The 27624-nt window shown below is 36.0% G+C and overlaps 2 protein-coding genes across 5 annotated transcripts in view; one reads left to right on the forward strand and one right to left on the reverse strand.

Moving 5' to 3' along the window:
* The window catches only part of EHBP1 (EH domain binding protein 1), a 339190-nt gene that overhangs the window by 164661 nt on the left and 146905 nt on the right, over window positions 1-27624 (forward strand). The gene's annotated exons all lie outside the window — the stretch shown is intronic.
* LOC308349230 (small nuclear ribonucleoprotein G-like) lies at window positions 20289-20519 on the reverse strand (the record flags this gene model as incomplete). Its single annotated transcript, XM_080813776.1, has 1 exon — window positions 20289-20519. The coding sequence occupies one exon, from the start codon at window positions 20517-20519 to the stop codon at window positions 20289-20291; it is 231 nt and encodes a 76-aa protein (XP_080669902.1).

Genomic DNA, 27624 nt, shown 5'->3' on the forward strand with positions numbered 1-27624 from the left:
GCTGTTTTTCTCAAGGGAACTGAAGTTCAGTAATTTCTTTTGGATTTTTCAGTTCATTTGTTGGTTTTTGGTAAATGTCAGACCCTGAAATTGTCTGTTTACCTGTATTTTCATTGTTTTAGAGAGAGAGTAAGTTCCCTGCGGTTTTCACTCTGCTAGTCTAGAAGTCAATCTTCAGGTGTTTGTTTTTATAATCAGGTATTTTTTAACCCTGTAATGCTAGGAGTAGAAACCAGGATAAATTTCATCTTCTAATTGACTAAGGAAAGGTGGAAGTGGGGTTACCACTCTAAATGAAAGCAGCAAATGGTAGAAATTAAAGCAAAGGAGATGGCCAATTCCTATACCCATGAGAGGGGGAAAAGAAAAAAAAAAAAAAAAAAGACAGTAATTAGGGCACAAGAATACCTAAATGTATCCCTTGTCTCCCAAATCTCACTCCATTGTCTACTCCCTGCCACATCCTCTCCTATAGTCCATCAGGAGTCTGAAGCTAATCAAGAAATCCTAATCTCTTTCTAGGGGAATGAAAAGGAATTTAATAGTGCCTATTGTATGCATTTGATCCATAGAACAGCCTGAGAAATACATACCATTATCTTCTTTTTAATATATGAGAAACTGAACCTTAGTTAAGTAACTTGCTCAAAATGATAAAGCTAGTAGTGACAATGCCTGCATTAAAATTCAGGTCCTTTGAGTCTAAAACCCATACTTTTCCCACTGTGCCATTCTACCTCTAGAGAGGTATTTCCGGTTCCAAGTTGAAACTCTAAATACAGGGGCGCCTGGGTGGCTCAGTGGGTTGAGGCCTCTGCCTTCAGCTCGGGTCATGATCCCAGGGTCCTGGGATCGAGCCCCGCATTGGGCTCTCTGCTCAGCGGGGAGCCTGCTTCCTCCTCTCTCTCTACCTGCTTCTCTGCCTACTTGTGATCTCTGTCTGTCAAATAAATAAATAAAATATTAAAAAAAAAAAAAGAAAGAAACTCTAAATACATTATTCTATAGGAACATCGCTATACCTACCTGATGATTAAGCTCTGTTATAGTGATGTATAACTTAGCTATTTTCTACATTACTTTGAGGATAGTGTTCCACTGCAGATATATGGTGGGATAAATGATGTTTGTAGAAGAGGCACAATGCTTCTCTTCTTACTACTCTCAGACACAGACAGTAGAAACACAGTCATATCCACAGTAGCACATTCTGTTGGTCTGGGAGTTAACTCAGTTATATGAAATACAACTGTAAAAAAATTAATTTTAAAAAAGATTGCTGATCTATTAAGAAAAAAATGTGTAATGTATAATAGCTTCTGTATGTATAAAATTTTATTTTAGAAAGCTATATTCATACACACATAGACATACACATTCATATACATTATGGAAGTAATTTTAAGTAACTCAATAGTGGTTACCTTTGAGGAGAAGGGTTTTGGTATGATACAGGGTATGCACAAGACTGAGGAAGGCATTTTTTTTTTTTTTTTTACCTTTTTTACCTTTCCGTGTTGTTTGAACTTGGGACCCTTACTCACCTTTTACTTCCATTTTTATTTGTTATACTAATTGAAGTTACTGAGTAATGAGATCATGGATGTTTTTATTGTTGTTGCCTTCAGTACAAGGTACAAGATAACATTTTCTAAAAAAGTTTATCCTTCAGAATAGAGGAAGTCACTCTTAGGTTTGACTAGTGGTATCAAACTGTTTGATGGTGGCCTGGGGTTTCATCAGATACCTCAGTGTTCTGCTCTTAAGACCAGGTATAGAGGCTTAGCAGCAGGACACTGGCTCCCTGTTCCACTTCCACAGCAGAAATCTGTATTCATTCAGTTTGTGTGTTGGAATTCATGTGAGATTTCATTTTAAAAAATGGACCATTGCCAAACCAAAAAAAAAAAAAAAAGGAAAATACTAATGACACAATTATGTGTGAGATAAGGAATATTAGAATCAGTAGCATACTGACTAATAAAAATGATAAATGACAGCTGATAAAGTGCAGTAGTATGGGGTGTATTCAATATGCATGTGTTATGTATGTATATATATTTAAATATGTATCTATTTCCTAGTAGTTCCTGAAGACTTTGCAGTATTAAAGCTGAGTAAAATAACTGACCATTTTGGTAACCTTGAGTCAATATGAAAAAGTCTTATTTTGTATTGTATACCATATTCTGTTTAGGGAAGCAGGAAGGTGTCTTTAACATCAAAACATTTCCATTAAAGTTATTAAAGAGTTTTAATGCTTTTATGGTACGCTCCTGGTCAGTTACTTTCCTTATTTGTAAATTGAAAGGAGATAATTAGTTCAAATAAAGCTTTTGGGAAAAGCCAGGTTCACATTTTAGTCGAATAATAAAAGGATATCACACCACAATTGTTTGATGTAACAAAATGCCAGACTGCGCTCAATGATAACTTGACTGCAGAAGCCAAAGAGCATTCATTGTCATAAAATGACATGTGCTCAGGCAGATGATTAATTTCCCCACCTGTCACCTGAAACTACTTATTTTACGAAAAAGAACTAAGTTCAGAATTTAAACAAACAAAGTGGTAACGAGCATGTACTTATATTGCAAATAAAATTCAAACTACCCCGAAGGCAGCTAAAGATTCTTCAGTGTCGTAAATCTTTGTAAACTCCACACTTCAGACCTCTGATTTCTGTATTTGTAAAGTGATAAAATCATAATACTTTTTTTTTTTTAAGATTTTATTTATTTATTTGACAGACAGAGATCACAAATAGGCAGAGAAGCAGGCAGAGAGAGAGGAGGAAGCAGGCTCCCTGCTGAGCAGAGAGCCCAATGCGGGGCTCGATCCCAGGACCCTGGGATCATGACCTGAGCTGAAGGCAGAGGCTTTAACCCACTGAGCCACCCAGGCGCCCCCATAATACTTTTTTTAAAAGATTTTTATTTATTTGAGAGAGAGCACGAGCAGGGGGAGGGGTTGAGGGAGAGGGAGAAGCAGGCTCCCCACTGAGCAGGGGGCCTGATTTGGGGCTTAATCCCAGGACCCTGGGACCCTGAGCCAAAGGTAGATGCTTAATCGACTCAGCCACCCCGGCACCCCAAAACCATAATATTTTTAAAGACTACTTAGGAAAAAAGGCCAGTGTGGAGAGAAGTAACCTGACATTAAATATATACAACTATCCAATAAAATAGTGTTAAGTTAGGCTCAGTGGTGACTGACCATCATTTACTAACTGTGACTGTAAATTAATAAATATATAACTCTGATTTCCTAGGTACAATTCATGCAAAATAGTATAAAATGCAATTCAAATTATGAGAGCAAGTTTAGGAACATAACATTGTTGCTGGATGTATCTGCTAAAGTATATTATTAAATATTATGTACCCAGTTCCATAAAAATCAGAATATATGAATAGGCAACTATCAATGACAAGAAAGAATTAAAATAAACTTACATTTTTGTGATAGCATAGAGAAGAGCTCCACTGCACATTTGATGATGATATGAGCCTGGTCAAGTGGAGAAGGGCTCCCTCAAAGATCCTGATTGGTGAAGCTCCAATGGTTGACAATAATACTACTATCCAATTGTTCCATCTCTAAAAGTGAAAACCCCATATATCTCAAGGCCCAGCTAAATAACTCAGGCCTCCACTTTATTGTTACTTCTTTCTAGAAAGTTCTGGCGAAGTCCTATGCTTTACACTTGTATGTTTTTGAACTTGAGTACAGATTGCAGTAACTATGGGAAGCCCAGAGTGAACCAAAGTCAAAATGACATACAGCAATTCCTTTGAGTGGTCCTAGCAGCAAATTCAAACCGTAAGGCAAATACCCTTTTCAGCTTTTGCACAAAAAGACCTCCTAGAAAGTTCCTTACTTCATTTCTATCTGTTCAAAACTACAGAATGATGCCAACAGGCCATTTATGCCAAAAAACAATGAGCCCAAAATTAAAATGTTAATATCCTCATATATACATTGAAAATGTCTCAAACTTTCCAAGAAAAATAATAAAAAGCACACTGATCAGAATTTAATTGAATGCAATGATAAATACACAGTTATTTTCTAAAATAAAATGTCAAACTGCATTCAGTGACAATGGGATCCAGGGGGTGGGTAAGTTACCTATAAAATTTTTACTTACTTGAATATCTTTTTTTTTTAACTTAAAATTTTTTATTTTTTTATAAACATATAATGTATTTTTAGCCCCAGGGGTACAGGTCTGTGAATTGCCAGGTTTACACACTTCACAGCACTCACCATAGCACATACCCTCCCCAATATCCATAACCCCATCACCCTCTCCTGACTCCCCTCCCCCGAGCAACCCTCAGTTTGTTTTGTGAGATTAAGAGTCTCTTATGGTTTGTCTCCCTCCCGATCCCATCTTCTTTCATTTATTCTTTTCCTACCCCTGAACTCCCCATGTTGCATCTCCACTTCCTCATATCAGGGAGATCATATGATAGTTGTCTTTCTCTGACTGACTTATTTCGCTAAGCATAATACCCTCTAGTTCCATCCATGTCATCACAAATGGCAAGATTTCATTTCTTTTGATGGCTGCATAGTATTCCATTGTATATATACACTACATCTTCTTTATCCATTCATCTGTTTATGGACATCTAGGTTCTTTCCATAGTTTGGCTATTGTGGACATTGCTGCTATAAACATTTGGGTGCACGTGCCCCTTCGGATCACTACATTTGTATCTTTAGGGTAAATACCCAGTAGTGCAATTGCTGGGTCATAGGGTAGCTCTATTTTCAACTTTTTGAGGAACCTCCATGCTGTTTTCCAGAGTGGTTGCACCTGCTTGCATTCCCACCAACAGTGTAGGAGGGTTCCCTTTTCTCCGCATCCTCACCAGCATCTGTCATTTCTTGACTTGTTAATTTTAGCCATTCTGACTGGTGTGAGGTGGTATCTCATTGTGGTTTTGATTTGTATTTCCCTGATGCCACTTACTTGAATATCTTAACCAAGGTAAGATGTTCCTCAATAACACTGACTAAATGGCACACTCTTGTATGTATCACCTGTTCTATTGGTTAGTACTCTTGGTTATATCTATTAAAAACAAGCCATTCGGTTGAAAAAAATTTTTTTTATAAAGACCAAAGGAGAATCCTAGGCAGAGAATACAACTGGACCTCAGGAATCAGTGATGATTTTATCTGCATCTCTCTCTGGAATGTCTTCAATCTGCCTTTACCTTTTTTTAATTTTTTTTTAAAGATTTTATTTATTTGACAGAGATCACAAGTAGGCAGAGAGGCAGACAGAGAGAGAGGAAGGGAAGCAGGCTCCCTGCTGAGCAGAGAGCCCGATGTGGGGCTCGATCCCAGGACCCTGAGATTATGACCTGAGCCGAAGGCAGAGGCTTAACCCACTGAGCCACCCAGGCACCCCTGCCTTTACCTTTTTAACAATAGTTTTGTCCAGCCTGTTTTCTCCCTGAAACATAGTTTATGTTTTGGAATTCACTATCTCCCCTGCAAAGCTATGCTTCTTTCAGGATGACTGATTTTAGCTAAAGGTTAAGAAAAAATTACACTGAATCAACTGTTTTTTCTTAATGTGTCTGTGGAGCCTCCCAGAATTGTTATTTTTTGTAAGATCTTATTAATCACATGAGTCTCTGGTTAATGGGATTTCAGTAGGAATTGGAGTTACCTGTGGGCAATAGAAAGCCTCAAATGCCAGGGGTTTTTTTGTATGTCTGGGTTTTTTTGTTTTATGATTTTATTTTTAAGCAATCTCATGACCCAACGTGGGGCTTGATCTCAGAACCCTGAGATCAGGAGTTGCATGCTCCACTGATGAGCCAGCCAGTCACCCCTCAAATGCCAGTTTAAATAAAAGAAAATTTTATTTCTGTCTTTGAAAATGTTGAAGGTCCATTGCCAGTACAGTAACCTCACAAAGGCATTAGGGTCCCAGTCTCCTGTTTTGCTGACCCCCCATCCTGGCATAGACTTCCAAGACAGCCATCTTTGAGCCACAGCCCATGTGCCCCATTCCAGTAAACAAGAAAAGGACAAAAAGTACTCACACCTACCTCTAGCAAGGGACATTAGAAAATAAACCTTTATTACTAGGCAGTTGTATTACCCAGTTAAAAATCAAGGGCTCTAGAACTAAGAAGGAAGAGTAGAATGAATATTAGAGAACAGTTGGCAGGCTCTACTGTAGAAAGCTATTAAAATGTGAATTTTATAGTGGAGATGCAAATGAGCCCAAATCTTGGTATCTGTTCTATGAGAATATCTGAATAATAACTGCTTGAAACAGTTATTTTTAAATGACATTTGCAAACCAATCATGGGCTTCAAAGGAAAATCATCAGAATATTTTGCAACTGAGCATGAAGAAATCTAGGAATAGTAAGTACTGCAATAGAATGCAAAAACAAAAACAAACCCACAGACAAACAAACAAGAAACTCAAGTTAGCAAAAGTTAAATAGTATTTCCTTCAAAATCAGCTCACTAGGGGCACCTGGGTGGCTCAGTGGGTTAAAGCCTCTGCCTTCGGCTCAGGTCATGATCCCAGGGTCCTGGGATCGAGCCCCACATCGGGCTCTCTGCTCAGCGGGAAGCCTGCTTCCTCCTCTCTCTCTGCCTGCCTCTCTCCCTACTTGTGATCTCTCTTTGTCAAATAAATAAATAAAATCTTAAAAAAAAAATCAGCTTACTACATTTATAAAATGATGTCTGAATAGATATGGTAATTTTCAGAACATAAAATTACTGGTGAGGATACTGAGAAACATTCCCCTTTTTTTGGCACCTGCAATATCAATTCTAAAATATATTTGGATATAGGTACTGCTGGGCCTGGACCAGAGTGAAGCAAGAGAGGCTTATAGGACACAAAATTTAAGTTGGCACTTGTCTCCTGTTGGAGAAAGGGCAAATTTTACATCAGTACCACCCTAAGAGTGAATGCCTCCTTGAATCTTATGCTGTAAGGCGCCGCCTCGTCTCACTCTAGTCCAAGCCATGGTGCACAAATAAGGCAGATTTGACAGACAAATGTGCAGAGCTGTAACCCACTTAAAGGTCTTTGCAGAGTGGAAAAATGAGCAACCATAGAATTGAGAACATCTCTAAGAATTTGCCTCCTGATTTTTCTGACTGTATTTAATGGGAAAGATAAAAATGCTAACTTCAGTTTGAAAACAAATGGATGGGGTGCCTGAGTGGCTCGGTTGGTTAAGTGGCCAGCTCTTGATTTCGTCTCCAGTCATGCTCTTGGGGGTTCTAGGATCGAGCCCTGCCTTGGGCTCCCCACACTCAGCAGGGAGTCTACTTGAAGACTATTTCTCTCCCCCCTGACCCCATTCTCTCTCTTTCTCTTTCAAATAAATAAATCTTAAAAATAAATAAATAAATAAAAACAAGTGAACAAACCATGATCAGAATGCCTGACTTTTGAAACAAATTTTGTATATAATTAAATGTGATTTTGAGAGGTTATTCTTTTATATCAGTATATTCTGGAGTAACTGAATTAAAGTACGTGTCACAGTTTTCCAACTGAGACTTGAATTGCCATTTTTTCCTTATAGAGACAAAAGTGTTCCCATATAGGAAAAGAATCTGAATAAGGTAAATAAATTATGTGTGCACTTTGATGATAAAGGATGATTTACAAATTTGGCTGATTTGCTAAATGCTCTGTAGAGTCTACACAGTTAGCAACAGATGGTAAAGTGAGTGTTATTGATGTAAATTGGCAGGATCAATTTAGGGTACATTATTGAAAAATGTGAAGGAAGCACCGGTTACTTACCCTTTACTGCATGAAGAAGAAGAACATATCTATGGTGTTTGAACAGATTCATGCAAACTGACAGAGCCCTTCTCAACTGCAGGTACTGGATAGGCTTAATAGTAAGAAACAGACAAAAACAGAATGAAAAGAACCACAGCAGAGTGCACAGCAGGGCTAGGACCTGGGTGAAGCAAAAGAGGCAACTAGGATGTAAAATTAAGAAGCCATTAACTCTTGAGTTTGTGTAAGTGCAAACTTGGCACTTGTTCAAACTCAAGAGTTAGTGTCTCCTTAAATGTTGGCAGTAGGTGCCTAATTATTAAGGAGATACTCGCTCTCCATGTCATGCATGAACCTGAAACTATAAGAGCCTCCTTAAATTTTGTGCAAAAACTTGGTGAAAAAGGGGGACTAATCTCAATCATCAGAACAAATGACCTCCTGTAAAACAAACTTACCACAAAAACTTAATATTAGTTTTTTATTAGTATTTTTAGTATGATTCAACTGGCCATTCCATTAATAAATGAAATCAGCAAGTAGTCACCAAAAATAATGATCTGAGGCAAAACATTAATCATGGGTGAATCTAGATAAGAATATATGGCTTTTTATTGTACTATATTTGCAGCTTTTCTGTAGGTTTGAAATTTTTACCCCCAAATGGTGAAAGCAATAATTTGAGAATAGGAAAGAGCTGTTAGATATGAAAAGACACAGTTAAAAATTTTTTAGATTATACTTAGCTGATAGTTTATTGTAGAACATCAAATTAATGAATAAGAAGGCAAACTTAAAAAATTCTCTGTAGAATTCAAGGTGAAAAGTGAAGAAATTAAAACTATGGGAGACAGAGTAAAAATAAAGGCTACAGTTAAGAAATTTACTACATTTATTAAAGGAGGTGTAGAGATGAGAATAGATGAGGAAAATAATTTTATCAAAGAGACGTTATGTGAGCTAGTCAAAGACTTGAATCTTTCGAGTAAAAGAACTCACAAGTACCAGGCAAGATGAATAGAATGATACCCAAACTAGACATATGCTGCTAGTACTTCTGAATTTTAAAGGCAGGTTACCTACAAAGGAAAGATTTTACCATCAGACACTTTCGTAACATTAATTGCTGGAGACAATGGAGCATGTTTACCTAATTAAAAAAGAATAAATATCTGCAGACAGAAACATATCAAATATATAAAAATTTATGAATTTGTAATGATAATATCCAAATAGTTGATGGAGGTTGCTAGGTCACCAACTCATTATTATATACCTTGATAAATAATGAAAAAGAGTCAAGTATTTATCCTGACTTTCCTTTATGAACTGTATTTCAAGATAATAGTTGATGACAGAAAGTTCTTCCTCTATAGAAGAATTCTAGCAATGAAATGCAGAAGGAATGATATCATTAGAAAATTCACCATTTCATAATCCCTAAGGAAATAATGGTTCTAGCAACAATCAGCATGGTGGCTAAAACACTTGAGGAAAGGTTTTATAATGGATGAATGGATCAGGCTGACAATACTCAACTGAAGTGATCAGTCTTAATATTCTTTATAGAGCATGACAGTCATTTTGTGCCTCCTGTTATATTGCAATAGCAAATATATAGAACCACCTTTAAACTATGTTTACCAAAGAATTAAACTGAGATCTAATCAAGCCACTGATTGTAATAACTATCAGGAAATGTGGGGTGGATGTGTGTCTATAGAGGAATATGTGAAATGACACCATGAAGATGCAATCAGCCAAAACAGAGAATGTGGGAAATCTTCCAGGATAGATGACCCAATTCATTTAACAAATGAATAGCTTGGTCAAGGTGGAGAAGAGGAGAAATCATAGATCTTAAATTTACTTAGCCTTTAGAGATACATACTGGATTATTACTGTTGAAATGATAGAATTCTAGGATTTGCTTTAAAATATTCTAGAAGAAAATGTGTGTGTAGGGGGCTGGTATTTTAAGAGAGTAACAGAACAAAATTGGAAAAAATGTTGATAACTTTGGAAGCAGAGTAGTGGTTATATGAGGGTTCATTATAATATTTGTTCTTCCTTTAAAATTTTCCATTATAAAAAATAAAAACAAAAAAACCCCTAGAGGATTGAGAAAGATGTAGTGTAATTCTTTTTTTTCCATTTTATTTTATTTTATTTCTTTTCAGCGTTCCAAAATTCATTGTTTATGGACCACACCCAGGTGCTCCATGCAATACGTGCCCTCCATATTGTTAATACCCACCACCAGGCCAACCCATTCCTGCTCCCTTCCAAAACCCTCAGTTTGTTTCTCAGAGTCCACAGTCTCTCATGGTTTGTCTCCCCCTCTGGTTTCCCCCATCTCATTTCTCCTCTCCATCTCCCAATGTCCTCCACATTATTCGTTATGCTCCATAAGTAAGTGAAACCATATGATATTTGACTCCCCTCTGCTTAACCTACTTCACTCAGCATAATCTCTTCCAGTCCCGTCCATGTTGATATTAAAGTTGGGTATTCATCCTTTCTGATGGAGGCATAATACTCCCTTGTATATATGGACCATATCTTCTTTATCCATTTGTCCATTGAATGGCATAAAGATGTAGTATAATTCTAATTAGACTCTGAGAAGGAAAAGAAAGTAGAGCAGAGACTATATTTGAAGAGATATAATGGCTGAGAAAAAAACTGATGAAAGATACAATCTGCTGATTCGAGAAGCCTAGCAAAAATCCCACTCAGGATAAAAGAAATCTAAACTGGAGACCTTGAAGTGAAACTTCAGAAAATGATTGACTGATTGACAGGCAGATGTGGGTAGGCAGGTAGAGAAATACAAGAGATCTTTAAGCCCAAGGGTGGGAAGAAGCCACAATACCTTCAAAGGAACACTGCTGATTTCTCAACAGTAATAATAGAACCCAGAGATAGTTCAGTGATATCTCTGACATGATGAAAGAAAATAACTGCGAGCCTAAAGTTGTATGTCCAGTGAAAATATTTCAAGAATGAGGACAAAAATAAAGATGTTTCCAGACAACCAAGTTTGTTACCAACAGACCCTCTCTAAAGGAAGTTCTAAGATATGTAACTTAGGCAGAAGGAAAATATTCATTCGAAGGTCAGGAATTTAAGACACAAAGAAAGATCACACAATGGCAAATAGGTGGATAAATTTAAGCACAAATTGACGATATAAAAGCAATAATATTTCATGATGGGCTGAAATAAGAGAATTAAAATATATGAGAACAATAATATATAAGCTGGGAGTGAGATTAAGTACACTAATGTGTTCTAAGTTCCTTATATTATTGAGAAGAAGGATAAAAATATTGATTGATTGCTCTTTAGACATTGATTAGTTAAGGAAGCATGTTATAATTTTTAGGATAATTACTAAAAGGATAGAAACATAATGTTTAACTTCCAAACTAGAAGAGTGAATAGGGAAAGATTTTTAGGAATAATAATTCAGTAAAGTAATTCAGTAAAAGGAGAGAAAAATAAACACAAAGTGGTTAGAACAAATAGAAAAGTTAAAATAATATGATAGATTGAAACTCTAGTAATTAAATCTAAATGGGCTAAAAGCTCTAGTTAAAAAACAAAGATTATCAGTCTGGATTTAAAAATCCAGTATACATATGTAAAAATAGATATATGAAAGATTGAAATTAAAAGACTGAAAAAAGATTTACCATGAAAACATTAACCAAAAGAAAACCAATGTTGCCATATTAATATTGAATATAATAGGTTTTAAGGCTGACTGCATTACTAGATATAAAAGTTGATCATCTCATCACGATAGAAGGTCAGTTCACCAGGAGTATAAACTTTCGAATTTGCATCCACCTAATAACATATCCTCAAAATATACAGAGTTAACTTTGAAAGAACTACAGAAAGAAGCTGATAATCCATGTCACAGTGAAATATTAATAGCACTTCTCTAAATAGACAGACTCAAAAACCAGTAAAATTTAAAGACTCAGTTAACAATTTTGACCTCATAAAATACTACACTATACAACTAAAGAATTCATTTCTTTATAGTGACTATATCTTAGGGTCTAACATAAGTTTTCAACAAATTTCAGTGGGTTGGAATGATGTTTTCTGCCCATAGTGCAGTTGCTCTAGAAATGAATAACAAAATAATAACTAGAATAAACCCATATATTTGAAAATTACTGTATACATTTTCAAGTAACATATAGGTCAAAGAAGAAATTATACACAGAAAATAAACTATAAATCCAATGAAATATTTTGGTTTTACTACTTGACATGTTGATGAGGAGGATATTTACAGTCAATTTGAACTCCTATAATCATTTCTATGAAAGTTTTATGTTTGCTTAAACTTCTGGCTTGGCACTGTTTTTTAATATAAGTCCCAACTTGAATGGCTTGAAGAACAAGCTTGACATGTTTGAACTTGGAGAAGAGTCTCAGAAACAGGGTACAGTTGAGTTAATGGAGCAACTAGATATTATAAAATGGCTTAATATTTCTTTTACTGTCTGTTTCCATGGCATTTAAGCAAGAGGTTAGGACATACGTTTAATGGTAATAGGTGTTCTTTAACTGGCTTACATGCAGAAGGCCAAACTTCTGTGGGACATATAAACTCTTTTATATTTGTATTATGAGTTGTAATCTAAGGATTAATATATGCACTAAATATTAGCTCCATTAGTGCCATTTCATAAGTGTGTATGAGCATTTTCTTTACAAACCTGCATGTAGTTAGATCATTTCATTAGGTCTTTAGTTTATAACCCAGGAATTTTTTTGACCTCTTAAAAAAAAAGAAAACTTATAATATTGTTCAGCTAGTGCTGCAGAAAGACTTTTAAAACTAGGTAAACCTTTTTAGTAATGATCTTATTGAGAAGCAAAGCCAATAATCGAAAGTACATTGTGAATACATTAATTATTCTTTGGGAATGTAAACTTACAAAGTTCTTGATAGTTTGATAAGTAAGTTTGTGCTGTTACTTTGTAGTAAAATATATTTATGTTCTAGTACTAAATTCCTCAGTTTGAGACCATTCTCATACCCAGACTGTCTTGTGACGCTCAAGAGATAATTGTTTATCTGCACTATCATAATTTCTACTTCTAAGGTGTAATAATTTGCTGTAATAATTTGAATAAAAATGCTAAAACTGTTTCTGCACCACCCCCACAAGATGTCACTGGAGTGGAAACTGTTTAGTGTTTACCTATTTAACTCTTAGCTGTATCTTAGCTGCCTTTGGAAGACAGGTTTTAAAATAGCAGGGCTTTTTTCTTTTTTCTTTTCTTTCTTTTCTTTCCATACTTCTTATTGTAAAGCTCCATAAGTAAGCAAAACAGAAATGGTTCATCTAATTGAGTGATTAGTACAAGTCAAAGAGTTCATTTTTTAATAGAAAACCAGTTTATTCTTTCATGTACTCAGAATAACTTGTATTATTAAGTTATTTAGCCTGACTTTCATGAGTTAAATTTGTTAGTAATGTGTACTTCAGATTTACACACAATGTAAAGAAGTTTGTTCTATTACATATTGTTGCCCTTGTATATATTTCTTTGCAACTTGTTAATATCTTTATTTTACTTAACAAAACTGTACCTTGTATAGCAGTTATACAAATAAGTTATTCTTGTAGCTGCTTATAATATCCCTATAAATTTAGAATTGACCAAAAATATTTTTAATATAGAAATTATTTTACTTATTGCTTTTTTCCCCCAGGAAAAAAAGTATGTTTCCTATAGAGCGCCTTTAATATGTTTAGAAAGGAAAATTATTCAAAATATTTACTTAATACAATGAACATACCATGCCCAAAATATAACCAATCTATATTAATAATATTTGATGATGAGGCTTTAGAGTATACATAGCCAAAGATAATACACATATGTTTCTTCATTTTGAAAATACTAACTCAAACACAGATGCCTGGGTAATACAGTCATTTGGGTGTCTGACTCTTAGTTTTGGCTGGGTTGTGGAATCTAGCCACACATCAGCCTCCACACTCAGATTGGAGTCTGCTTGGGTTTCTTTCTCCCTCAGCCACCTGTGCTCTCTCTCTCTCTCTCTTTCTTGCTCTCAAATAAGTAAATAAATATTTAAAAAAAGAAAATACTCAGACCCATGTGCATTTTATAATTTTCATGGGTAGCCATCATAACTTTGATAAACATTGACAATAAAAAGACATTCATGGATGGCTATGATCAAAAACACAAGAAACACGTGTTGGTGAGGATGTGGGGAAAAAGCAGCCCTCTTGGGTAGTTGGTGGGAATGCAAACTGGTGCAACTATTGTGGAAAACAATAGAAAGGTTTCTCAAAAAGTTAAAAATAGAACTACCCTATGATCCCACTACTGGGTATTTATCCCCAAAATACAAAAACACTAATTCAGAGGGATACATGCACCGCTATGTTTATGCAGCATTATTTACAATAGCTAAATTATGGAAGCAGTCCAAGTGTCCATTGGTAGAAGAATGGATAAAGAAGAGATCTCACACACAAACACACACACACACACACACATGAATATTATTCAGCTAAAAAAAATGAATGCAATTTTGGGGCGCCTGGGTGGCTCAGTCAGTTAAGCATCTGCCTCTTGATTTTGACTCATGTCATGATCTCAGGGTTGTGAGACTGAGCTCTGCATTGGGCTCTGTGCTGGCTGTGGAGCCTGCATAAGATTCTCTCTTTCCCTCTCCTTTTGTTCCTCCCCCCTCCCTAAAAAAACAAAAACAAAACCAAAAAAGAATGAAATCTTGCCATTTGCGATGACATTTATAGAACTAGAGAGCATAATGCTAAGCGAAGTAAATCAGTCAGAGAAAAACAAATACCATATGATTTCACTCATATGTGGAATTTAAAAAACAAAACAGATGAGCAAAAAGAGTGACAGAAAGGGAGAGAGAGAGAGAGAGAGACAAATTAAACATTTTTAACCATAGAGAACAAACTGATGGTTACTGGAGAGGAGGTGAGTGGGGGAATGGGTGAAATAGGAGATGGAGATTAAGGAAGGCACTTGTCGTGATGAGCACTGGGTGTCATATGGAAGTGTGAATCACTATATTGTACACCTGAAACTAATATAACGGTGTACATTAACTATACTGGAATTAAAATTTTAAAATTGAAAAATAAAAAGACATTCATGGAAATTTCTAAAGATATTTTTCAGTAGAAGTACCATCATTATATGACTCTAAAGTTAAACTTTTATTTACTCTGAAGGAGGCACTAAAAGTAGTCTTAGTCTAATTCATAGCTTTCTGAGACCTCAAAAAGAAGGAAAAGCTAATTGAATAGCACATGGGTTGCCAAATGCTTTTTTAAAAAATTGAGTGTATATAGTATGTAGTTTAAAATAAAATTTGCTTTGAGTACTATGGTAAAATTCTCTTTATTATACAAAACATTAGTAACCTGAGTATTTTCATTGTAAGAAATTACTTTCATGTTTGTACATTTATATAATGTTTTTAAAGGGTTTGAGTTGCTGAAGTGCTGTAAAATGGAATCTGAAAACTTCTTAGGAGTTAATCTCTTTTGACACAGTTAGAGATACTAGTCATGTGGAATGCTATAGGAAGCAGTTCAGCAATATTCCTTGCCACTCTTAATATGGTCTGAATATGAAGTGAAAATAAATTATTTCTCCTACCAAAATGAGATACGTACCTTAAAATTTGCCAAAACAGTAAGTAATGTATTTCCAGTAAATATTTGTTAATGGTAATGATAATTGATTTTCCTTAAGTGAGAAATAAACCAACTCAAAACTGGGTGAAACAGGAAAATATGGATAATTATATTTCTTTTTCTAAGAAAGAAGTGTTCAATGGGAATAGCTTTCAAAGTTTGTGATTGGGGTAGTTGAGGGAAGGCAGTGTCCACTTAAATAGGACATCTCTAAAGACATCTGGGGACATGCCTATCCTCATGTGCTATTTCATACATTCATTATGTAGCCCTCACTCTATGCAAGGTGCTCTATTGTGAACTCAGAGGAAAAAGATGACTAAGGGAAAGTCTTTGTCTTCTATAACTTCACAACTTACTGAATATGGCAGGCACTGAGGGCTTTAATAGAAATAGGCTAGAGTACCATAGGAGCATTAGTGAGAGTATTATGTTAGGATCTGGAAAATTTGAGAGTGTGTGTGTGTGTGGTGTGTGTATGGTATAGTGGTGGTGAGTTGGAAAGCAGAGATCACAACTGATCTGAGTGGTTAAAGGACAATGGAGTTCACTAAATGAGCAAAGAAAGGAGAAGGGCATTTCAAAAGAAACAGATGGGCAAAAGTATTGAAGTATGAAAGCGCCTAGTTCAAAAAACCATGAGCACTACTGGTGTGATTGTAAGTAGAATAGGTGAGTAGGCTATCTGGACATAAAAATGGGATCAGGGAGGCACTTAAGTGGCTCATTCGGTCCATGAGGTCATGGTCATAAGACTGAGCCCCACATCAATCTCTGTGCTCAGTGTGGAGTCTGCTTCAGATTCTCTCTCCCTCTACTTCTCCCTCCAGCTCCCGCGCTCTCTTTCTCTCTCTCTCAAATAAATCAGTAAAAAATATTTTTGAGGCACGATTGGTAGAAATGTGGACTTCATTGTGTAGGCATTAGGATATTAGTAGCAATCTCTTAAAACCAGGAACTCTTTTAAGTCAAGCTTTTATTTACTGTGAAGAAATACCAAAAGTAGTCTTATAGGGTGCCTGGCTGGCTCAGTTGGTAGAGCATGCAACTCTTGATCTCAGGGTTGTAAGTTCAGGTCCCTCACTGGGAGTAGCAATTACTTAAAAATAAAATCTTAAAAAAAAGAAAGGTAGTCTTACCCTGATTCTTAGCTTCCTAACACCTCAAAAAGAAGGAAAAGCTTAATGAAACTATTAAAAGGCTGTCATATTTTATATATTCAGCTGCATGGATGAATCTCAAATGCATATGCTAAGTGAAAGAAGCCAGACTCAAAAGGCTACATTTTGTATGATTTCACTTTTGTGGCACTTTAGAAAAGGCAAAACTGTAGGGATCGAAATTCATCAGTGATTTTCTGTAGGGAAGGGGATACGTGGGAATTTGGGGGTTAGGGAGGTAATGGAATGGTGCTATATACAGTTGTGGTGGAGGTTGCACAACTGTATGCATTTGTCAGACTTAGAGAACTGTACTTCGAAAGGGTAAGTTTTACTGTGTGTAATGTCTGTCTTAATCATAATAATTAGTAGTGGTTACAGAAGCAGAGTGAGTCCCTGAGCAAAAGAGCTATCCTGTAGCAGAATAGAGCAGCGTCTCTTAACATTTCATCTTCATTGCCTTATCCCCACTACCTTCCCTGTCTTCAGCTTCTCCTATTCACGGTGGCTTTTCACATTTTTATCTGAGGCCCCAGTGACCTTCCTTGACAGATCTTGGGTTCCAGATTATAAGCAGAACCATTGCTCACTCAGTTGATTTCCAGGCTCAGCCATGCACACCCTTAGTTTCTATTTCATTAAAGAAAAGACATGACCAGATTTCAGTAAAATGAGAACTTTGAAGATGGTATGTGAAGAATAAATACTAAAGAACCTGAAGATAAGAATACACATAGGAGATTTTTAGGATTGCCCAGGCCAGAAATCATGAGGGTCAGAACCATTGAGCAAAGCTGTGAAGATGGAATGCAAGGATGAATGACACTGTAGTTAGAATTGACAAGACTGAAGAATAGGATCTGAGGGAGGAAAGGGAAGAATAAGAAGGATGATTCAGTAGTGTCTAGCTTAGGCAACTGATTGGGTTGCTTATTTCACTCATTCAGAAAACAATTATTGATTACTGAGCTGTATACTTACAAATGGTTAAGCTTGAGGGTGCCTGGCTGGCTCCGTTGGTTTAAGTGTTTGCCTTTGGCTCAGGTCATGATCTCAGGGTCCTAGGATCAAGCCGCACAGTGGGCTCCCTGCCCAGCGGAGAGCCTGGTTCCTCCTTCTGCCCCCTCCCCCTGCTCATGCTCTCTCTATTTCTCTCAAATAAATACGTAAAATCTTTAAAAAAATGGTTACGCTTGGGAAGTTTAATATTATCTTTTTACCACAATTAAAAAAATAACATGTTAAATATATTTATTGAGTATCCACAGTGTGCCAGGCATAATGTTAGATAGTGGGTATAATAACAGACATGGTTTCTGCCTTCTAGAGGTACTACAAAGTGAATCCAGAAGTATGTACATAAAAATCTTGGTAAACATTTTGGAGAAAAGGAACAGGGTACTTACTGTAAGAATGATAGGAGATCTATTTAAGGATAATAAGAAGACAACAATAGGAACAGTAGGAGAGAAGAGGAATTTCAGACAGCATGTACAGAGGCCCTCAAGCAAGAAATAACTTGTTATGTGTAAAGAACTGAAACAAGGCCCGTGTAACTGGAGTGTAGTGAACAAGAGTGATGTTATACAAGAGAGGTAGGTACTGCTCAGGTCATGAAGGATCTCATGGACCATGGGAATTATTTTCGAATTAAACGCATGTGTAGTAGAAGGCCATTAAAACTAGAATGTATGTGTGTTTGTGTGTATTAAGAGAAAGGTGTCATGATCTGTAATCTCACATTCTGCCTTACTTGTTGCTTTAAGGAACAGTCCCTGCTTTTATCCAGAGATCACGCATCACCATGGGTATTAGACCCATTCCTCTGGTCTAGTCAAGGGCTTTGATCCTGATTTTACCCCTCTCCTTATTACATTAGAATCTTACTCAGTATCTGATCACCTCATTTAGCTTAGAAATAATCTACATAGTCCATCTTAAAAAGAAACAAAACTTTCTAGATACCACATATCCCTTCAATTACTTTCCCATTTCTCTGCCTTCTACTGAAAAAGTTGTCTATATTCATTAGTTTTTTCAGTCTACTTCAAACAGGCTTTTCTTTCTACTTCTGTTCTTTGAAACCTCCCCTGTTAAGGTCAACTCCAGCTTGCCAAATCCAGGGGTCAATTTTAGTTCTTACCTTATTGATCCCTTCAGCACCATTTAATGTAGCTGAGTACTCTTTCCTTTTTAAAAATGTTAATAGAGTTATTTTAGCCAGATAATATATTACCATGGTTCAAAGATCAAAATAATATAAAAAGATGTATATTAGGAAGTCTTGGTACCACTCCTGTCCCAGTTTACTATATTATACCCCTTCCACCCCAGCTTTCTAAAGATGACCATTTCTATTAACTTTTTGTATTTTCACCCAGTGGTTTTTACACAGATACAAGCAAAACTAAGTATTTATTTTTATTCTTCCTTTTTTTGCTTGCCCCAAAGGTAACATCCTATAAACACTGTTCTGCCCCCTAATTTTGCTCTTTTCATTTGACAGTATATCCTCGGAATCTTCTCATTTTTTGTAGCTAGAGAACTTCCTCATTCTGTCTTACATCCCTATTCCAATGTGTTATTTCTAGTCTTTTGTTTATTATAAGCAATGCTGCAATGAATGACTGCAGATTACTTTCAAATATGTTAGGTAAATTATCTGAAGTGAGTCAAAGAGTAAATGTGTTTCTAATTTTGAAAGACCTTCTAAAGGGGATATACCATTTTCCAATTAAATCTAATCCTGTGATTTAAAATACTATCTATATAGTAATATATATTCCAGATGTATCTCTAACTTTTCTCTGATTTGTTGTCTGCTCAGTACCTCTCCTTGCACAAAATTGAACTCTTCATTTTCCTCCCAAACTTAACTATTCCCCTCATCTTCCCCATCTCTCAGTGAATAGCACTGCCAGTTGCTCAGGCAGAAAACTTAGGAGCCCATCTTTTCTCCTCCTTTTCCTACACACCATCTATTGAACAGAACTTTATGTGGCGGATATGTTCTATATCTACACTAATGTGCTAGCTACTAGCCACATGTGCACTTAAAATGCAGCTAGCGTGACTGAAGAACTAATTTTTAAATTTCATTTAATTTAAAATAATTTAAATCCCCTTATGTGGGGCACCTGGGTGGCTCAGTCATTAAGCATCTGCCTTCTGCTCAGATCATGATCCCAGGGTCCTGGGATTAAGCCCCACATCAGGTTTCCTGCTCAGTGGGAGGCCTGCTTCTCCCTCTCCCCCTGCTTGTGTTCCTTCCCTCTCTTGCTGTCTCTCTCTCTGTCAAGTAAATAAATAAAATCTTTTTAAAAAGATAAAAATAAAAAAATAAATCCCCTTATGTGACTAGCGGTTGCTGTATTGGACAGTGCAGACTTTATGCTCCATCAGTATGTCCTAGAAGTTCTGCTCTTCAGAATGTATTCTTTCTTTTTTTTTTTTTTGACTATTATAGAAGTTTATTTAACAAAAAAGTTCAATATGAAAATGCACACAACCTGATTTTTATATTGTAGTATAACAGGTACTATGAAGAGGGGACATGTGGAAGCAGTTGATTCTTCTGATGAACACATCCATTGTTTATACTCGTTCTAAGGCTTCTAACATGATGATACTATTTCCTCGTATTACCACCATTCCAGTATTGTTCTGTTGCCCACTAGTTGCCATCTCCACACATTCATCTATCACAAGATTCATAAATGGATCAAATCCCCACAATATTCCTTGGACATATCTGCCACCATTTAATTTCAATGATAATTTCTTGTCCGTAAATTTTTTCCACTCAGGAGGGCGAGCTTTGCTCATGGTGTCTACTCGGCAAGCTCAAAGATGCCTCCTAACAGAATTTGTGGTGTCCCTCATGCTCCCACCCAGAATGTATTCTAAATCTAATTCCTTCTCACTTCTTCCCCACTCCACTGTGGCATAGTCCACCGTCAGTTCTTTCTTGGACTATTTCAGTGGCCTCCCAACTTATCTCTCTGTTTCTACTTATATACCCTATCCAAAGTCTGTTTTCTACATGGTAGAAATCTTTTTTTAAAGATTTATTTATTTATTAGAGAGAGAACATGAGTAGGGGAGGGGCAGAGCGAGAGGGAGAGAATCCTGACTCCTTGCTGAGTGTAGAGCTTGATGCGGGGCTCCATCTAATGCCCCTGAGATCATGACCTAAGCCAAAAGAGTTAGAGGCTCAGCCAACTGAGCGACCCAGGTGCCCCCACAGTAGAAGTCTTACAAAAATTGTTATTTCATATTTGACTTATGCAAAATAACATATGAAATACATAGGGTAAGTTATGGATCCTAACAACAAAGTGAATACTATCCAGTGTTAAGAACTAAAACATTGGGGCGCCTGGGTGGCTCAGTGGGTTAAAGCCTCTGCCTGCGGCTCAGGTCATGATCCCAGGGTCCTGGGATCGAGCCCTGCATCGGGCTCTCTGCTCAGCGGGGAGCCTGCTTCCTCCCTCTCTCTCTCTCCCTACTTGTGATCTCTCTCTGTCAAATAAATAAATAAAATCTTTAAAAAAAAAAAAAGAACTAAAACATTGCCAGTAATGTCAAATCTACTGGTAATGCTTCTGCCCTTCTGCCTGTGTTCTACTTCTCCTCCCAAACATATGGCTGCTAACCATTCTTTTATAAATATGAACCCCTAAACAATGTTTATTTCAAGATTTTACAAAAACGGCATTATCCTGTATACCTAAACATAGGTTGTTTATGCATTATCCTTTTAGTAGGCTTCTCTATTTACTCAATATTATGTTTCTAAGACTTATACATGTTATATACAGCTGTAGTTTATTCATTTGCATTGCTATATAATCTGTTCCATGGAGCCTACCATGATCCATCCATTCTCCTGATGATAGAGATAAGAATTTTCCCCCACATTTCAGCCATTAGGAATGATATTGCTGTGAAAATTCTTTATGTCTCTTGATATAAGGGTTTTCTTGGGGTAATGGTACTCAGTGTTAGCTGGGAAACTTAAAAAAATATATATCAGTGCTTGGATCCTACATTATACCATTAACTTAGAATCTTTAGAAGTGGAGTTAGACGTTAATGTTGTTTTGTTTTTTTCGTTGTCCATGTGATTTTAAAGGTTAGTAAGGATTAAAAAACACTATGTTAAAAGTATTCCTAAGCATGGGGTTTCGTGGTTGTAGGAGTATGTCAGTTTAAAAGACTATTTATTTACTTACTGTAAAAGATAACACACAGAGAGATATACTGAAAAACATTTTTCTTCCCTTGGAAAACCTGTGTCTTTCACAAAAGCTTTGTTTTCACTCCTCAAGTTTTCCTTTATATGAAAAAATGTTTCATGCCCAGCAATTCAATAAAAATTTATATTTTGTGCAGGATCTGGTTATTTTGCAGTGTAAAATTCTTCAGAGTGTTTTTGGTACTGGAAGTCTCACTAGGATGATATTTTAAAATCATTAATCAGATTATGTCACTGCCTTGTTCAAAACCTACCAATGGCCTCCCTTACAGAATAAAATGACCATGGCCTTTAAAGGCCATATCTCATCTGGTTTTTATCTTTGTCTCCAACTTTCTTTCCTATCACCCGGTGCCTTTTTTATTTTGTTAGAGTCATGCTGGTCTTCTGGTCCTCAAGTATGGCCATTTCATTATAGCCTCAGGATCTTTATATTTGTTTTTCACTCTGTCTGGAACATTACTTCCGAGATTTCCTCATGGCTCATTTCCTCATTTCATTCAGATCTCTTTTCAGTGTCACCTCTTTAAAGAGGCCTTCCCTGGGGTGCCTGGGTGGCTCAGTGAGTTAAGCCTCTGCCTTCCACTCAGGTCATGATCCCAGGGTCCTGGGATTGAGCCCCGCATCGGGCTTTCTGCTTGGTGGGGAGCTTGCTTCCTCCTCTCTCTCTGCCTGCCTCTCTGCCTACTCATGATCTCTGTCTGTCAAATAAATAAATAAAATCTTTAAAAAAAATAAAATAAAGAGGCCTTCCCTGACTACCCTATATAAACCACCCCCTTTTTCTTAATTACTATCTTCTTACCTATATACTTTATTATCATTTTTTTCCTGACTACTCAATGAGCTCCATGAGATCATGGACTTCTTCATTTCTGTGTCCTTAGAAGATAGCATGGGTAGGTGCTCAATAAATATTTGTTGGGTAGGTGGATGAATGACCTATTGAATGAACAGAAGGAAGGAAGGAAGGGGGGAGGAGGAAGGGAGGAAAGAAGGAAGGAAGGAAGAAAAGCAAGCAATCTGCCTTCAGTAGAGAGAGTACAAGAAGAGTAAGTTTGTATTTAAGAAAATGAATTCAGTTTTAGATAGTTTTAGCTCCTCCTTCCATCCTTTATTCTCCCCTTCTTCCATCTGAAACATGCACCTACACATAGATGTCAGTATTAACAATGAAACTGGTCTTGCCTTTTCTTCTTCTTCTTCTTTTCTCCTCCTCCTCCTCCTCCTCCTCCTCCTTCTTCTTCTTCTTCTTCTTCTTCTTCTTCTTCTTCTTCTTCTTCTTCTTCTTCTTTTTAAGATTTTATTTATTTATTTGACAGAGAGACAGCAAGAGAGGGAACATAGGCGGGGGTGGGGGGTGGGAGAGGGAGAAGCAAGCCTCCCGCTGAGCAGGGAGCTGGATTTGAGGCTCAATCCCAGGGTCCTGGAATCATGACCTGAGTGGAAGGCAGACGCTTAACGACTGAGCCACACAGTCTTCCCTGGTCTTGCCTTTTCAAGGTATTAGCAAAGTTGTAGATTTTGTGAAATAAGCGTTAAAATCGAAAGCTGTTTAAGAAGTGAAAATGCAAACTCTAAGAAAATGACCCTTCATCCTCCTTCAAGGATGTCTGAGCTCAGTGATTAGGAAGTGCTGGCCTATTGAGGCTTCTGGGGGAAAACTCACTAATTGTGAACTTTATACAGAAGATATTTCAATCATGAACTCAGGAGCTGAGGACTCACTCCTGCTCCAAGATAACAGAGAGCCAGGGCATGGAGGACTGAGCCTTGGGGCTGAGACAGGGACATCTTTAGACAAGGGCTGTTGTCAAGTCGCATGTGGAGAAAATAAAGCTGACTCCAGTAGTCTCTAGGGAAATAGGCCACATAAACATTCTGTAATTTTCTAGTGTCTCCTATCTGCCTGTTCCTTCACTGAGAGTAAAGAACCTTTCTGTCCAGATGCAGTGTGTGGTCTCTCACTCAGGTGGGATATGAAAGCACTCAACCTTGCTAGAGTTTTTTGGATGTGGATTTGAAGAATATCTCTAAATCACGTAACATCAGGCTTGAAGATAGGATACCAGCACTTTTTCTGTCATAAATATTTTGTACTTATCTGTACTGGAGTTCCATGCTGAAACCATCTGGAAGAGTCTTGAAGAAGATGGTGGTCCCCACCTACTAGGATCATACAAGTTCTTAAGAAAATTGTGGAATGAAGAAGTTTAAGACTCTTTGGCATACAACATTTTACTTTATTTTATTTTAGTCTATTTCCATATGAACTAGACTTACGTCAAAGAAATACACCTATCAGTCAGTTGGCAGAAGTTTGCTTTGAATGATAATTCCTTACATTTATAAAGTACTTTATAGTCTCCAGAACATTTAAATATACATAATTTATTTTAATATCTCTGCAAAACCATGAAGTAGATAGGGTGGGTGCTGTTTCCGCCATTTTAAAAATAAAGAAATTAAGGCAAAGCTCGGGCCACTCATTATATCACATCCTATCTAGTATAAGTGTGCCACATCTCATGCAAATACAAATTTGTAAACAAATTTATTAAGTACTTACTAAAAGAAGTCTTTTATTTATAAAAATAGAATTTGGAAAGCCTCCTTCAAATACTAAACTTTGCTAGTACATTTAAGTGCATTCATTAACTACTGGACTAAAAAGCTTGGGGAACAGAGAATTTGTAGTCTGGTAATTCACTAGCAGGGCTCCTGAGTGCCTCAGGCAGTTAAGTGTCCGACTTTTGATTTTGACTCAGGTCATGATTTCAGGGTCCTGAAATTGAGTCCCTTGTCAGGACCTGCACTCAGTGTGGAGTCTGCTTGAGTTTCTCTCTCCCTCTATGCCTCTTCACCATGTGTATTCTCTCTATAAAATGAATGAATAAATATTTGAAGGAAAAGAAAAAAAATCCCTACTAATAGACAAATAGAAAATGAAGGCTAAGTATTTAGCCTAAAGTTGCATTGTTGAGAAAATACAATTCAATGAACAAAACTAAGTTACACACAGGTTTTTTTAGAAAAAAAAAATGGTGCTATCTTAAAAATGGTGACATTTTTGTATTTTATTTTTACATCCTTTGAATTTTATTTAGTTTTGTCTGTCAGTATTTGAGAAACTGTATTTTATGAGCTTGATGACAAATCTTAAGTTTGGTTTTATTTTTACTCATACATTTTGCCATCAATGCAAAACTGCATTAAAATCTCTTCTTGGAAAATGTATTTTTGTATTAGAATTAGAGTATGTTGTATTATGAAATAGTGAAAAGGTATCATTAACAGCTGTTTAAATTTATATGTAAGTAGCTAAGTAATTTTTTTAATCTTATATTCAGTTTTATCTTATACTAAATATCTATTTAGCATAGGATATTATAGACAAGATTTCTTTTCCTTATTAAGCCATAAGATTAACAGTAGCCTTTTCCTTGATTGCTTGGAACTAATTGAGCTTGGTTTTTCTTAACTTCGCAGTCATCTTTTTTAACTTGGACATAAGCATGTGTGAGTAAGTGTTCCCATATTTTAGTCATGGTGAATTATGAGCATATTAAGGATAATTATCCTCACCTCATAAATCTTTTAGTCAAGTTTATTTTAGTGCTTACTTTAATCTTCCTGTTAATGTCTCCTAGTTCTGGTCAGATATATACGGGTGGCAGTAAATTATAGATTTGAGCTGTATTTAGTAGAGAAAAAGGCCAGTGGCATAATGTATTATAGCTGTAGTTCATAATCAAGTGTCTGTTGAGAGTTTTGAGGCATTAATGGAACCCATCTCTTTTGCTGCTTATTGGAATTGGGAACTTATTTTTTAAACTGAATACAATAATTTAGTTTCATTGGCAGATTTTGAAAATTAAAGAATTAGAGATGCCATTCTATGGAGGAAAAAGTAAAGTCACATTTGCCAAACACTAATGGTGATAATAGGGTTAGAGTAGATTCTCTAAGTTAATTCATGCTGTTGAAGTTAGGCACAATTAGTAATATGAACATTCAGTTGGTTTAGGAAAAAAGAAACAGCAGCATATAACCAAAAATCAGGATCATTATTGTTATAATGTTTATCAAATATAATAATGAACATAACACATTTTGAGATTATAGGCTTCTAGATTGGAGGCCTATATGGTATGTATCAGGTACTTATGAGACAGTGTGAGCACAGTAGTTACATGTTCCACAAGGTATTTTCTCAGCTATGTTCAACAGTGTGCTTTGCGATCGCTTCCCCATTTGTTGAATTCAGGATGACCTTTGCATGAATAAAGTCAAATAGGATTAAGGCAGGAATTTTCAATAGTAGAAAAGAGCAACAGATGTAGCCGATTTTGAACGTGGGAGGATTGTTGATGCACTGTTGCTTAAAGGGAGTGTCTATAGTGGGGGGAAAGGATAAGGAAAGGGAAAGTAAAACATAAGTTTATAAAATACTAAAAATTTAGAAAAGGAGTAAAAATAGTCCAAAATACCTCTCCAAGGTCTTTCATAGTTGGGAAGAAATTGTCTTGTAATTTAAAGATCCATTAAACTGTATAACTTTTTTCCTTTTGTATTACAAAGATATAGTTGGGGGGGGGAATATATATATACACACTTTCAAAATATGGTTGGAAAATACATGTGGTTAGGAAAACTGCAGGTAATACTATGTGGTATTTGTGAAGGCTGTTCTTTCTGTCGTCTTATTTGTTCCATTTTGAGCTATAACAATATAAAACTATGAATGTTGCACACAAATTATTCTGTTAGTTTTAAACATAAAGTAACAAAAGATAAGATTCCAAAATAATTGTATATGTAGTGAGACCATACTTAATTTGTGACTGGTATATGTGAAACATTTTAAAACAGTCATTGCATATAAATCACTTTGTTTCATCTTAGTTTGCTTTGTTTCTTATACAATGGAGTTGGTTTATTTTTTAAAAGACTATTAGTTTGTCATATAGATTCTCTTTTCAGATTATTTAATTTAAAACAAAATCTAATCCTTGGTGTCTATTATATACTAAATACACATCCTGCAAACACTGACTGTTTTGGCACCAGTGTTTTCTGGTTCCTGATAATATAAGTCCCTAAGTGAGCTATTGTATTTATACAATATTGTATTTATGATAATGAATAATCTTTAAGCTGTAAAAAAAAAAAAGCAGCAAAATGAATAAAGAAACATTTAAAACAAAGAGATAATTTTATGCTTCAACTATTAACTGGAAGTTCTTTAGAAAGCTTAGTGGGAAAGTTTATGAGGAAAAATAAACAATGAAATGGTTTATCTGTTTGGTTTATTAAAATTACATGCTCAGTCTTAAAGGAACATTGTGTATGAAATACTTGAGCTGCTAAAACTTAATGTAGCATTCTTAGAATAAATTTCTATGAATCTGTGTAATAGTTAACTCTTATAATGCCTATAGTTCTAATTTTCAAATACGTGAAGGAATGAATATAAGAGGATAGTAATAGAAATATTAATAAGTGATTTAATTAAGTGATTAAAAATTTGGGATAAGAAAGAAAAATCTAAACATGTTGAATCAATAGTTACACTTCCTCAAAGGCAAAAAATTTATCCATAGTTTCTTCATCTGATACAAGGTTTTCAAGTAGATTTCCATTCCCAATCTGTTATTTAGAAGTGATCATTTA

The sequence above is a fragment of the Martes martes genome (genome assembly GCF_963455335.1).
Source record: "Martes martes genome assembly, chromosome: 9".
Taxonomy (NCBI): domain Eukaryota; kingdom Metazoa; phylum Chordata; class Mammalia; order Carnivora; family Mustelidae; genus Martes; species Martes martes.